This window comes from Puntigrus tetrazona, chromosome 5, assembly GCF_018831695.1.
Source record: "Puntigrus tetrazona isolate hp1 chromosome 5, ASM1883169v1, whole genome shotgun sequence".
Classification (NCBI taxonomy): domain Eukaryota; kingdom Metazoa; phylum Chordata; class Actinopteri; order Cypriniformes; family Cyprinidae; genus Puntigrus; species Puntigrus tetrazona.
The window spans coordinates 31,931,999-31,943,396 of record NC_056703.1 but is presented as its reverse complement, the minus strand read 5'-3'; the positions used below and the strand labels follow the sequence as shown (position 1 = coordinate 31,943,396).

The 11,398-nt window shown below is 37.4% G+C and overlaps 1 protein-coding gene across 1 annotated transcript in view; it reads left to right on the top strand.

Annotated features, from left to right (window-relative positions):
• Positions 1-8,923: 8,923 nt before the first annotated feature.
• lmx1ba (LIM homeobox transcription factor 1, beta a) overlaps positions 8,924-11,398 on the top strand; it is a 38,671-nt gene continuing 36,196 nt past the window's right edge. The window contains exons 1-2 of the mRNA XM_043239757.1: positions 8,924-9,274; positions 10,021-10,207. Of these exons, the coding sequence (XP_043095692.1) occupies positions 9,208-9,274; positions 10,021-10,207 (254 nt within the window). The 5' untranslated portion in view covers positions 8,924-9,207. The remainder of the gene's footprint in view (positions 9,275-10,020; positions 10,208-11,398) is intronic.

Below are 11,398 nucleotides of genomic sequence, written 5' to 3'. Positions count from 1 at the left end.
AAACACTCCCGACTATGAACAAACCCTTGTACATAGACAAGCGATGATTCAGGAAATGCGTTGTTTTAGTATTGTGTTTTCCTCTTTTTGTCTTCCTGTCTCTCCAGTCGCCCCTGCTTATGTTTTCCCGAGACTTTACTCTCTTTCAGTCTCGTGTTATGACGTTCAGCGGTGCTCAAACACTTGGATATTGTTTCTGCCGCTCCATTTGTGGCTTCTGACATTTATGGTGGTATTTTAAGACTTTTTTTTTTTTTTTTTTTTTTTAATTAACAAGTTAATATTTCCACAGTCGTATTTCATCCCAAGATTTGAAGAAATAAGTAGGAAATAAAATTTAGCACGAAGAAGGCAAGCTATTTTGAAAGACAGTGAAGATTAAAGCTAATTTTACGCATAAATACTCATTACTGTAATACTAAAAAGTTTGTGCCACTTATTTAATTCATCATAAATACTGTAAAACTTTTTAATATATATTTTTTTATTCATTTTGTGCCGTTTTTCCGTATCATTAATTAAGTGTTTGGTAACACTTAAAGCCTTTACACGCGATGCATTATATAGGTATTCATAATATACATTGTAATGCATTCTTTTCAGAAATAATTGTAACCAAAGTTAAAATGCATTATAATATTTGAAAGTTTGTACGAGGTACAAAATGCATAAAAAGGTATAATTAATGCATTGCAACTACTTTTACAATGCATTGTGTATAAAGGCTTTAAAGTTTAGCAGACGCGTGCGTTTTTGTGATTTGGCAAAAATAAAACGTAAAAACCCTTTTGCTTTTATATGGTAAATATTTCTCATTTCTTTCTTTTGAATTTTGGGATGAGCTGAACATTTCTTGACGGTTTTTTTCACGAGGCTAAATATCCAGAACAAACATTGCTGTTAGCTGCACGCGGTTCACGTGATTCGCTCTGTGTGCCACTGTGGCGGTGATCATCGGTGAAAACTACAGTGTTATTCATTTTAGGCCGTTTCTTCAAAAAACGTCCATCTCAGGTGAAAGTGTTCGGCTTGGAAACATCGAGTGTCTGAGTTCGTTCAGACGCTTTGACACCTTCACTGTGAGACTTTAATCGAACGCTCAGATGAGGTTTTCTTTTCTTATAGCATGGATTATAATGTTCAAGCAGCTGTATTATTGTTACATTTTCTAACCACTATTTTGACTTTTATGTTGGATTTCTATTTAAATTCCGTTTTTAAATCTGAAATTAACCACATCTGGTATTCTCTTCATGTCTGTGGCAGTCAGTAGACTTCAACGTTTTTTCCTGCATCAGTCGTACCTGTTTTTGGCTCATTAGCGAGTCGTTTTTTTGTTTTATTTCCATTAAATATCACTTAAAATCCAAGAATTGTCTAACCTGTCTGGAAAACCAGCCCCAGGTTTAAACATCTAGGAAACAAAATTTATATTTTAACATGATATCTGAAGTTGTCCAAAATTACACACTGATGCTGATGTCAATTTTTCATTTTATTCATTTATTTAACTGAAAGTCCCATAGGAATGCATGCAGAGTTTTCAACATTAAAATGGGGATTTCGTTTGCTATTTGTACTCTTTCGTCTAATTATTTAATGATTTTATATGAAGACTAATTTAAATGTCTAGGAATGTAGCTAGTATGTTTCCCCAATATATTTTTTTAACGTTATGTTGGGAATAGTTGAATGTTTGGCCACACGAACAAATACAGTAAAACAGGTTTAGTTCCTGCACCGCGTGAAGTTTTATGAAGCGTTTAGTGTACGTCATCCAGTTCAAGACATTGTTTTGCCTCTAGGTGAACCTGCTGTGTGTTTGTCATTTTGCATTGTCAACCGTTTTGAGTTTTCTTTCTCGTATAAATGTGATTACCATCGTCACTGGCTGAATTTTGTGTTTTATTGTTACGAAAAAAAAGAAAATTCAGGCGCCGCTTTGCAAAAGCTCCACTAAAATCTATTTGTAACAATGTGATTTTCTTGCAAATGAGAAAAAGGAGTAATTAAAATTAGTCATCCGAGAATTAGATTAATTTGTCGCTTCATCAGAGCGCATTTGGAGTAATATAGCGTTACGTTGCTTTGCAGTGAATGGGTGCCGTCAGAATGAGTTCAAGCGGCTGATTAAAACCTCACAATAATCCATCGTTAAGATATTGCAACTGTTGTTTCCAGCTAAAATATGAACATTTTTCTTTAATTTGTCCAAAAAAATCTGAACCAGGAGAGCAATCTGCACCACTCAAGTGCAATTACAAAAGAAAGCACTGAAAAAATGTTGACGTTAAAGGACAGCGGGGATAGACTTTTTCACCGGATGAAGCATTACCATGATTTATGGACTACATATTTTGGCCAGAAGTGGTTAAAGTGGCATAATGTAATTGTTTCTTTGAGACGGACAGTGGCTTATCCGATTTAGAGGAGTGCTGTGGATTATTGTGATGTTTTTATAAGCTGTTTGACGGCACCCATTCGCTGCAGAGCGTCCGCTGGTGAGCGAGCGAAGGAGGTTTCGGATCTGTTTCTTTGAGCCATAAACAGTAAAAATTGAGTTTCTTCCTGGCACATCTTGCCGCTGTTCGTAAGTGCAAACGGGATGGTTTGACCACAGAGTCATTTATGTTTACTGGAAATCTGCCTCTGTTTTGGCTTCACAAACGCTCCGAGTTTCCTGTGGCCGTTTGACGAGGCACTTTATTTAGATCCAACGTGCACATCGAGCCACGGGAAACTTTCAAGACTTCAAGCGTAAAAAAATCCCCTCAAATGCTGCAGACGGTTTTGTGCAATGTGTTACTATTTGTGTGGCTTTTAATGACTTCTTAAGAGAATGAGAAGTTCGACGAGAAGCATGTTTATAGACAACGATTGTGCATTTAAGAAACCGCACAAAGGTTATTTGATTTTCTCTTTTAATCGTGACATCGTTATACTTCACTGCAAGCGTCTCCTTCGCGTAATTTACCGAAAAGTTCCTTGCATGATGTTTTTTTTCAGGTTTAATTGTTTTTTTTTTGTGGTTTTGAGGCCTGTTTGGCTTTGAATTTCTTCTACTTGAGAAATTTGTACTGCAAATATCTTTATGGTGTGAACCATAGTGCACTATTATAAAAAGCCAAATCGGTGTCTGTTAGTCACCTGAAAGACATTTATTGCAGCTTTTATGATAGAATTCTGGTTCGTCATTATGGTGAAAAATTAAGGTGTAACTACTGTAATGAAGCAATTCGAAACTGATCATCATCATGTATGATTAAGATGAAACCCAGACCCTGCTTTTTTTTTATTTTTCGGGAGCCACAACAAAGCCACGTTTGCATTAACTGCAGCTCTCAAATCTTATTCTCCATTGTATATTTGTATATTCCTCCACCTGTATGGATTGTTATACTCGCATATTTGTGTATTAACGTGAAAATTGAATGTTTATAAGTCATTTTAGAGTTATCAGTGAATAATAACAGTTCAACACAAATGTTGTCTGCTTCAAAGCAACAATAACAAGTATTCTTTGAGAATAGCTACCACAGCTAGGCTGTTATAACTTCCTGAGGACTTTTTGCCAACTGACGTGCGATTAAAAACGGCGCGGTGGCGTCCAATCAGAATCTGTTGTGCTTTAAAGCGCGCGAAAGCCGCTGAAGACAAAAACGGCAATAAACGACCATGATTATGTTGGTGTGTGTATTATAGTTAGGCCTACCCTTTTATAGTTCAAACCTTTCACGTTATGACAATAATATGACGATATAAATACGAATAGCCAGTCAGGATTAACCCGGCGCGAACGTTTAAAGCCGCAGGCAATCAAACTTTAGCGCGCGCTTTTTTTTAAACAGAAAGTTCGTTGGTGCTAACGCTAATATGCTAATCGTCATAACCATACCTGTTGTTGTAGTAGTTGCTATTTGTGCGCGTTTAGGATCGTTTAAACGTTTTTATTTGTCTGTTGTCTTTTTTTACAGACGTCAAATGTTGCATTGAAAGAGCTGCCATTGAGTAAAAACAAAAATGTCGTGTTTCACAGAATAACAGTGGAATAGGAGTGAATAAATAACAAAAGAATGCTAATTTTTGGTAAGGAATTAGAATAAATTCTAAATCGTTCATTGGGTTAAAATCTGACACATTACGATAACAATGTCCTCGACTCGGTTAACTTCTGTATTGTGTTTTTGAGCTCTTTCTGATGTCTAGTTCTGCCGTCATGGAAAGAAAGTTGGGCTTCCTACCAGACGTTTACGGCCCGGCCCGAAGACCTCCCAGTCGAAGCAGCCTCTGAAGCGCATGTCATTTCAGCTTTGATGGAGCCTTTTGAAGGTTGTTTTTCCGTTAGCTTCAGAGGAACCTTTTCCACGGGACGATTAAACAAGTCGGGCTGTAAATAACGAGGCCAAACCGTAAACTTCTGATCTTATCAAATACGAGACCGGTCTCATCTGAGACATCTAACCTTTAGACAGCGGTGGGACGGGGACTGCGAAATTGTACTTAAGTGAAAGTATTGCTGTATGGAATCATTTACTGTAGAAGAGCTCAAGAGTCATATGACTCGAGCACTAGTAAAAAATAGTTGCTGCGTAACAAAGTACTTTAGTATCGTTACTGTTTTTTCGAAAATGAGATGACGTGAGCATTATGAAGCAGATCATAACACTCATGTGCTGTAAGGAGACTATATATATATATATATATACGGGACAAATGCATCAGATACAACAAGAGCAATAACATGCAGATAGAGACGCTTTGAATCATGAAACGTAGGAGATGATATAGACACAAGTGCTACTAAACACTCACTGACAAACAACACGGAAACACAAAAGCTAACTCTTTGGTGTTTTATAGTGATTTGGGAGCAAACATGATGTTAGTCTCATAAATTGTCGATTTATTAAGCAAACACGCTACCTTTGCAACTTTGGAAAAGTACGTTCATGTATTAGATTGAGGTCGTTTTTACAAGGGCGGAAGCGAAGGAGGGTGAGTGAAGGTTTAGAGAAAAGAAAGGTAATGCAATGCAATCCTAATTTTGATTCTAACAAGGTAAAATAAATAACTGAAATGCGCACAGATCACCTTATTGCTAAACATTTCGTAGTTGGCTAAATGTGAATAAAAATCAACAGGCCGAAGAACTACTATTCACTGTCAAAATTATAATAGGATTGATGATATTTACTTTTTTAATCAGGTGGCGAAGGAATTTGAAGTAATAGTTCATGAACGTGTGCTGGACATACGCCGACTCTCAGGCCGTCCAAAAAGATTTGCATGGCATCACTTGCTCAGCAATGGGTGCCGTCGGAACGAGATGATAAAAACATCACAATAATCAGTTAACAATGTGTTTGTAAGAAACAAATCTTCTGGCTTTCTTTAGTGAACAAGTTGCCCTCAGAGAAATATCTCATTCTGACGGCACCCATTCACTGCAGAGGATCCATCTGTGAGCAAATCTCTTTCCAAATCTCTGACCATTTCTCAGCACTTATTTATTTTTTGGGGTGAAATATATGAACAGCTGCTTTTTTTTTTCTTTTGCATTTGTTTGTTTGCTCGCCTGCTTGAAGTCACAGGTTTAACGTAAAACTGCAAAATAATTTTTACCTCCAAGCTGACAGCAGATAGTGTGCTAACTAGTCAGGTTTTTGTAAACGTATATAATTTTTTGTGTTTCGCGACGTATGCCCAGCACAGAAAGAGTTGTCTCTAAAGAAGGTTTAATCAGAATTAGCTGCAGTACGGAACCGATTAAACGCGACCACAACAAACGCTTCAAGAGCTCGGTTTGTTTTCCCCGCTTGTTAAACGTATTTACATGCAATATTTTCCATTTGGAAGAAAACGTGTCACATAAACGGAGATTACGTGAATTAGCTTTAATATCGTAAAAGTTTGATCAGGGCTTTGATGAGACGGCCTTCTCTTTCAGGAGGGTTTTTTAATGAAGCTCATTGGGAGGTTCTCCTGAATTAACTTTCATACCAAACTTCCTCAGCTTAATATTCGGAGTCCACCGGTTTCCTCTCATAACTTGGAAGTATTGGAGATGTTAGATATAAAACCGAAAAGAGCTTGCACGTGTGCTGGGATCTGTTTATGGAAAGAGACCAGACTGTGCTGTGACTCAAAAGTGCAGGTGTGTTTATTTCTCACTGATAAATGCTGCTATCAAAGCCACCGGAGTTTAATAAACCGCTTTTATGAAGAGGACTTAAAAATTTGATGTAAATTCGAATTTTATATCATTCATATAAAATGCATAAGGACTAAAAATAAGCAATTAGTGCATATCTTTAGAAATGTTTATTGTGATTTAACCAGAATATTTAGTGTCAATTAATTGCAGAATATTTTTTTTTTTAATAAAGATGGGATAATATGACCACCTACCTTAATTTTTTTAATCTTGATCATAGATCATAATTTTTTTTCACAAACGTTTGTAGATTCGAGGACTGAAAAGGTTAGTGTTGTTATTTATTTTAAATGCAATACTTAATAATTAATATTGAATTAAATGCGCATTTCGGATGCTTTTTATCCAAACCTAAAGGCTAAATTAGGAAAATTATATGATTTGCATTCATGCTGTTGCAATTGTGACATTATTAGTTATTAAATATGTAAATATCCTTTATATAGACATATATTAATCATTGAATAATAATGAATCCTCTGGGATTCTGCTGTCATTGTTTATTCAGTCATTTAAAGTCACATATAGCCCAAACTTTAGCCAGCGTTTATAAGTTAAGAAGTCTGCTTTACATAAAATGTTAATAACGTATTGACCTATGCGTCGTTATCCTTAAAGCTAAATATTTAAAACTAAATGCACATTCTTCTTAAAGGTGTGCATTTACCCCAATTTAACCTTAATATCGACAGTTTCTTAAGTGTTTTATAGAGTCACAGCTGAACGTGGAACACCTTACAGTACTTTGCGAAGCTTAATAACGCCGTGTTTTATGTATTTTATGTTGTCTGTTGTAGTGAGGACGCTAGAGGGCGCCAGAACACAACGTGTTCAGAGGAGAACCTGACGATGCATGCGCTGGACTGTGCATCGGGTTTATTTACTGATTTGATTATTATATTATGCGTTCTTGCCCTTTCAAGTTTTCTTTTAAGAGCATTTATACACGGCTCAGACCACTGAGCTTTTCTCCAGAACTAGCAGGACAAGGTGGACGACTGTGTACCCCGTTTATATAAAATCGGAATGAAAAGACTTTAAAGAGATTTAAAAGGAAAGCAACACAGAGACTAGAAATGGGCTTATGGGAGACTTATGCCCGTTTCACCTGTTAGTTAAAGACTTGAAAACCTTTAAATAAGGGGTGTTGCGTTTTTTTCTTTCGATGTTAGACTCTACACCGATAAGAACGTCATAAAGCGCGCGCTAAATACACGCCGGAGGTGGATGGGGTTACCATAGCAACGGCACGCCACTCGCGCGCTTGTCTTTTTTAATACTTCGATATTGGCATAAACCAAAAAAATGTTAAAATGAAAAAAGATACTGCCGTTATGTATTACACGTATCACAGGTGCTAGAGACGGAAATTAAGAAAAAATTAAAATCGCTGCAAAAGTTTCAAAAGCGTTTTTTTTTTTATTATTATCATTCTGTCCGCCAGCTCAGGTTCATCTTTAAAGCAAAGCTGTCTGAACTTATACAACCACGATCGGCGCAGGCCTGTCTTGAGAAACATATCGATAAATCGTAAGGCCTGCGTATTTTAATGCGTTAAAAAGGTATTAATAAAAATAGGAAGGCTTTAAATAATGCACTTTAATTGGTAGAAATTTAGCGCGTATGCATAATGCAGCCTCCTGATGTTTTTTTATTGTATGTAAAACAAAATAAAAAGCATATATATAAATAAAGAGGAGGTGAAAGGGGATAAATAAAAATACCTTTCCCTTATGGAGGCGATATATCCCACATAAAGCGTTCATATTTCATCTAACGGGACACGTAAATCAGCCTGTCATAATTACAAGAGAGAAGAATACTAATGAGGAAAGTAATAAAGATACAAACTCCCCCTTTATCTTTCTTTCTTGTTCCTCGCGGGTTTATTGCTTCGAGCCGCGAAATGAATTTGCGCCGATCTGAAACACAAAAGATTCTCCTTATGAATTTTGCATGGATATTAACGCGCAGAGAGATTAAATCAGCCTTTATCCGGGTCTTTATTAATCACGCAGATAATGTCACGAAGTGAAGATAAAAGCAGCGCGGGTTTCACGGCAGCTGCGCGGGAAACCAAACGATTTCTTTGTTGAATATCTGACTCGAGATTATAAAACATATATATATATATATATATATATATATATATATATATATATATATATATATATATATATATATATATATATATATTGTCCTGATTTCACGGCTGAATGGTTTGGGAACTTATGGCAAAAGCAATTAAATAAAACGCGATAAAAAAGGGGAGGGCATCAAATGCATCGAGTAAATATTCGATTTAAAAAAAAAAGATTAAAAGCCACATCGTTTTTAATTATAGTCTATGTAGAAAAGCCGCTTTGCATGCGTTCCTGTAATAAAACAAAATCAAACATATTATCAGGCTTGTTCATCATTTAAAACATGCTGTCGTGAAATGTTAAAACAGTACTATAAGCTATAATATTTTCTCAATTTAGTGCATGATAATATTGGTCGCAACTAATAATCCCCGTCCTTGTGATTTATTATAAAGTATTTTTTGAAAATGGCACGGCCTATAATTCTCAACTATTGCGAATATAAAAAGTGAACGCGCGCGAAGGAGTCCGGCCTCTCGAAGCACTTCAGGGATATTATCTGAATGATATGTTTGACTTGTGAACGCGCACGCTTCCGCCCAGAGAGGCTCCTTTTAAACGAGTCCTGTTTGTCCTCAGAACATCTGGTGTTGTAGGCGGTTCCGTCGCGATCCAGCACCAATAGCATCCCGTGCGGTCGAGGAGAATGACGCGATCGGAGGGAGTCGAGCAGCTCCACGGACTCCTCAAGAGCAGCGCGGGACTCGTGAACACTCGGCGAGGAGCTCGCGGGATTACCGGACCCCTGACACCGAGGCCGAGAGACGCGCTTTACTTTTAGTTTGTGCCTCGTCTTTCTGGACACCGCCACAGGTCGGCAGAGGCTCGCTGTCCTGCGGCTTTTCGGAGATGTTGGACGGAATCAAAATCGAAGATCAGTTCAGGAGTGGAGCGGAGTCTCTGGGAGTGATGCTGGGTGAGCTTTACACCGACACAGAAACAACTGTGCAACGAAGAAACACGCAACATGCATGCATGCATACATGCATATATATATATATATATATATATATATATATATATATATATATATATATATATATATATATATATATATATATGCATGCATGTAGCGTGTTTTTCGTGTTTTTAAAGCGCTTGTAAAATTCCTGCGAAAGTCACACATACTTTTAGAAATATATTACACTAGAGGTCTATTTTAAAGTGAATTATTACATGATTGCTCGTGATAAATAACGTTTTCCATCAGCAGCGAATCAATCGTTTGAGAGCGAAAATTAAACAGAACTACGAGGAACGTCCTTTTGAGCAAATCTTTATTTCTTTTCTTTTTTCTTTTTTTGGCGTGTGAAATATAAAAACGGCTGCGTTGAACACGAGCAACCTGGGCAGAAAATGTAACGCAAATCTTTCGTGTAACAGACGTGTATTCGTTCAATAAAAACATTTCCTTCTTTTGTTTGTTTCTTTCGGAGCCAGTGCATTTTAATGTTCCATGTTAACATGGTTTTTGCTTTGTTTTATTACTTTTTAAATCGCTTATTAAATTAAATGCATGAACCAACTGATAAAAAAGTCAAAAAAGTAGTTTTTGCGCCTCAGATAATGTTATGCAAGTAATTTTTTTCTCTGTTTTTTTTTTAAATTGTCCTTTGCAAGTACCTGACGTGTATCGGTGTGTGTGTGTGTGTGTGTGATCAGGTTCAGACTGCATGCATCAGAGTGTGTGTGAAGGCTGTCACAGACCGATCTCGGACCGCTTCCTCCTGCGCGTGAACGACGGCTCGTGGCACGAGGAGTGTTTGCAGTGCTCGGTGTGTCAGCAGCTTCTCACCATGAGCTGCTACTCCAGAGATCACAAACTCTACTGCAAACACGACTACCAACAGTAAGAGCTGATTCTTTCCTTCATCCCTCCATCCGTGCACCTTGCGCTTTTAATAACGAGCGCGTTATTATAAATGAGGCACATTTTCAGGCGATATTTTTGGTTTGCTTCCCCCCCCCCGCAAGGGTATCGATATTTAAAGCCAACTGCGTTATTATAATTTCAGCATTTTAGCAAATAATAATATTATCACCACTATCATTATAATTGCATTTCTGAGAACGTTCCTTATTCGATTAAGATGCGATGAAACTTTTTATTATTATTAGGGGAATTTTTTTATTGCATAATTTTGCAAACATCATTAGAATGTTATTTTATGTTTTTTTAAAAAAAGAGCATTATTAAATTAAATTTGAGGACATTATTAAAAACCAGATAAATTTGAACTAATGTTCTGTTAACGTTAATGCGCGTTTGCTCTTATAGTTATTAATAAACAGGCAGTCACTGAGAGCATAATTTTAGATCGACAAATAACGGTGTGTTTTCTGTAAACGGTGTTATTTGTCTCTTTTAAAGCAGTGTTTATAAAGCAGAGACGAGGTGCTTAGTGCTCTTAATTCACACCCGGCCTGCTTTTTATGACTCTCGTTTAAGAGAGATTAACAAGCACCACAGACAGCCACAAAACACACTCACACACACACACACACACACACACACGCACGCTTAACTCGCTCTAATCGACACACACGCATGTAATGAGCTGCATCCAGACGAGACACTACAGCGCACGTGTTTCCTTGTAAGGTGTCTTGTTAGAGATGGTGTTCAGAAGCGCTCGGACCCTTGCGTGGTTGCCAGATGCTGTCAGGTGTTTCGTGTGCGTTTTACAGCGATGCAGAGATCGAATAATATCGCTCGGTTTGAGGGGAAAGTGAGTTGTGTGTCTGAGCTGTGAACGATGCTCGTCTACTACTAAGTGGACGTGGGGTAGGGGAGCTGGAACCTGTGTGTCGTGTGGTGTTCAGTGCTGATTTCATGACACGATATGGCACGCTGAAGCTTAATACAGCATATTTTGTCCCGGTTATGAACGCGGCAGTGTTGCTAATTTTACGGGAGTTTCATTCCAGCGGTTTAGCTTGAAAATCCAGCACATTTGAGATAGCTTGTTGTTGTTTTTATAATGATATGGGTTGTTGCATGTTGCAATAATCGATACGGGGATTGCGGTGTGTGATGTGT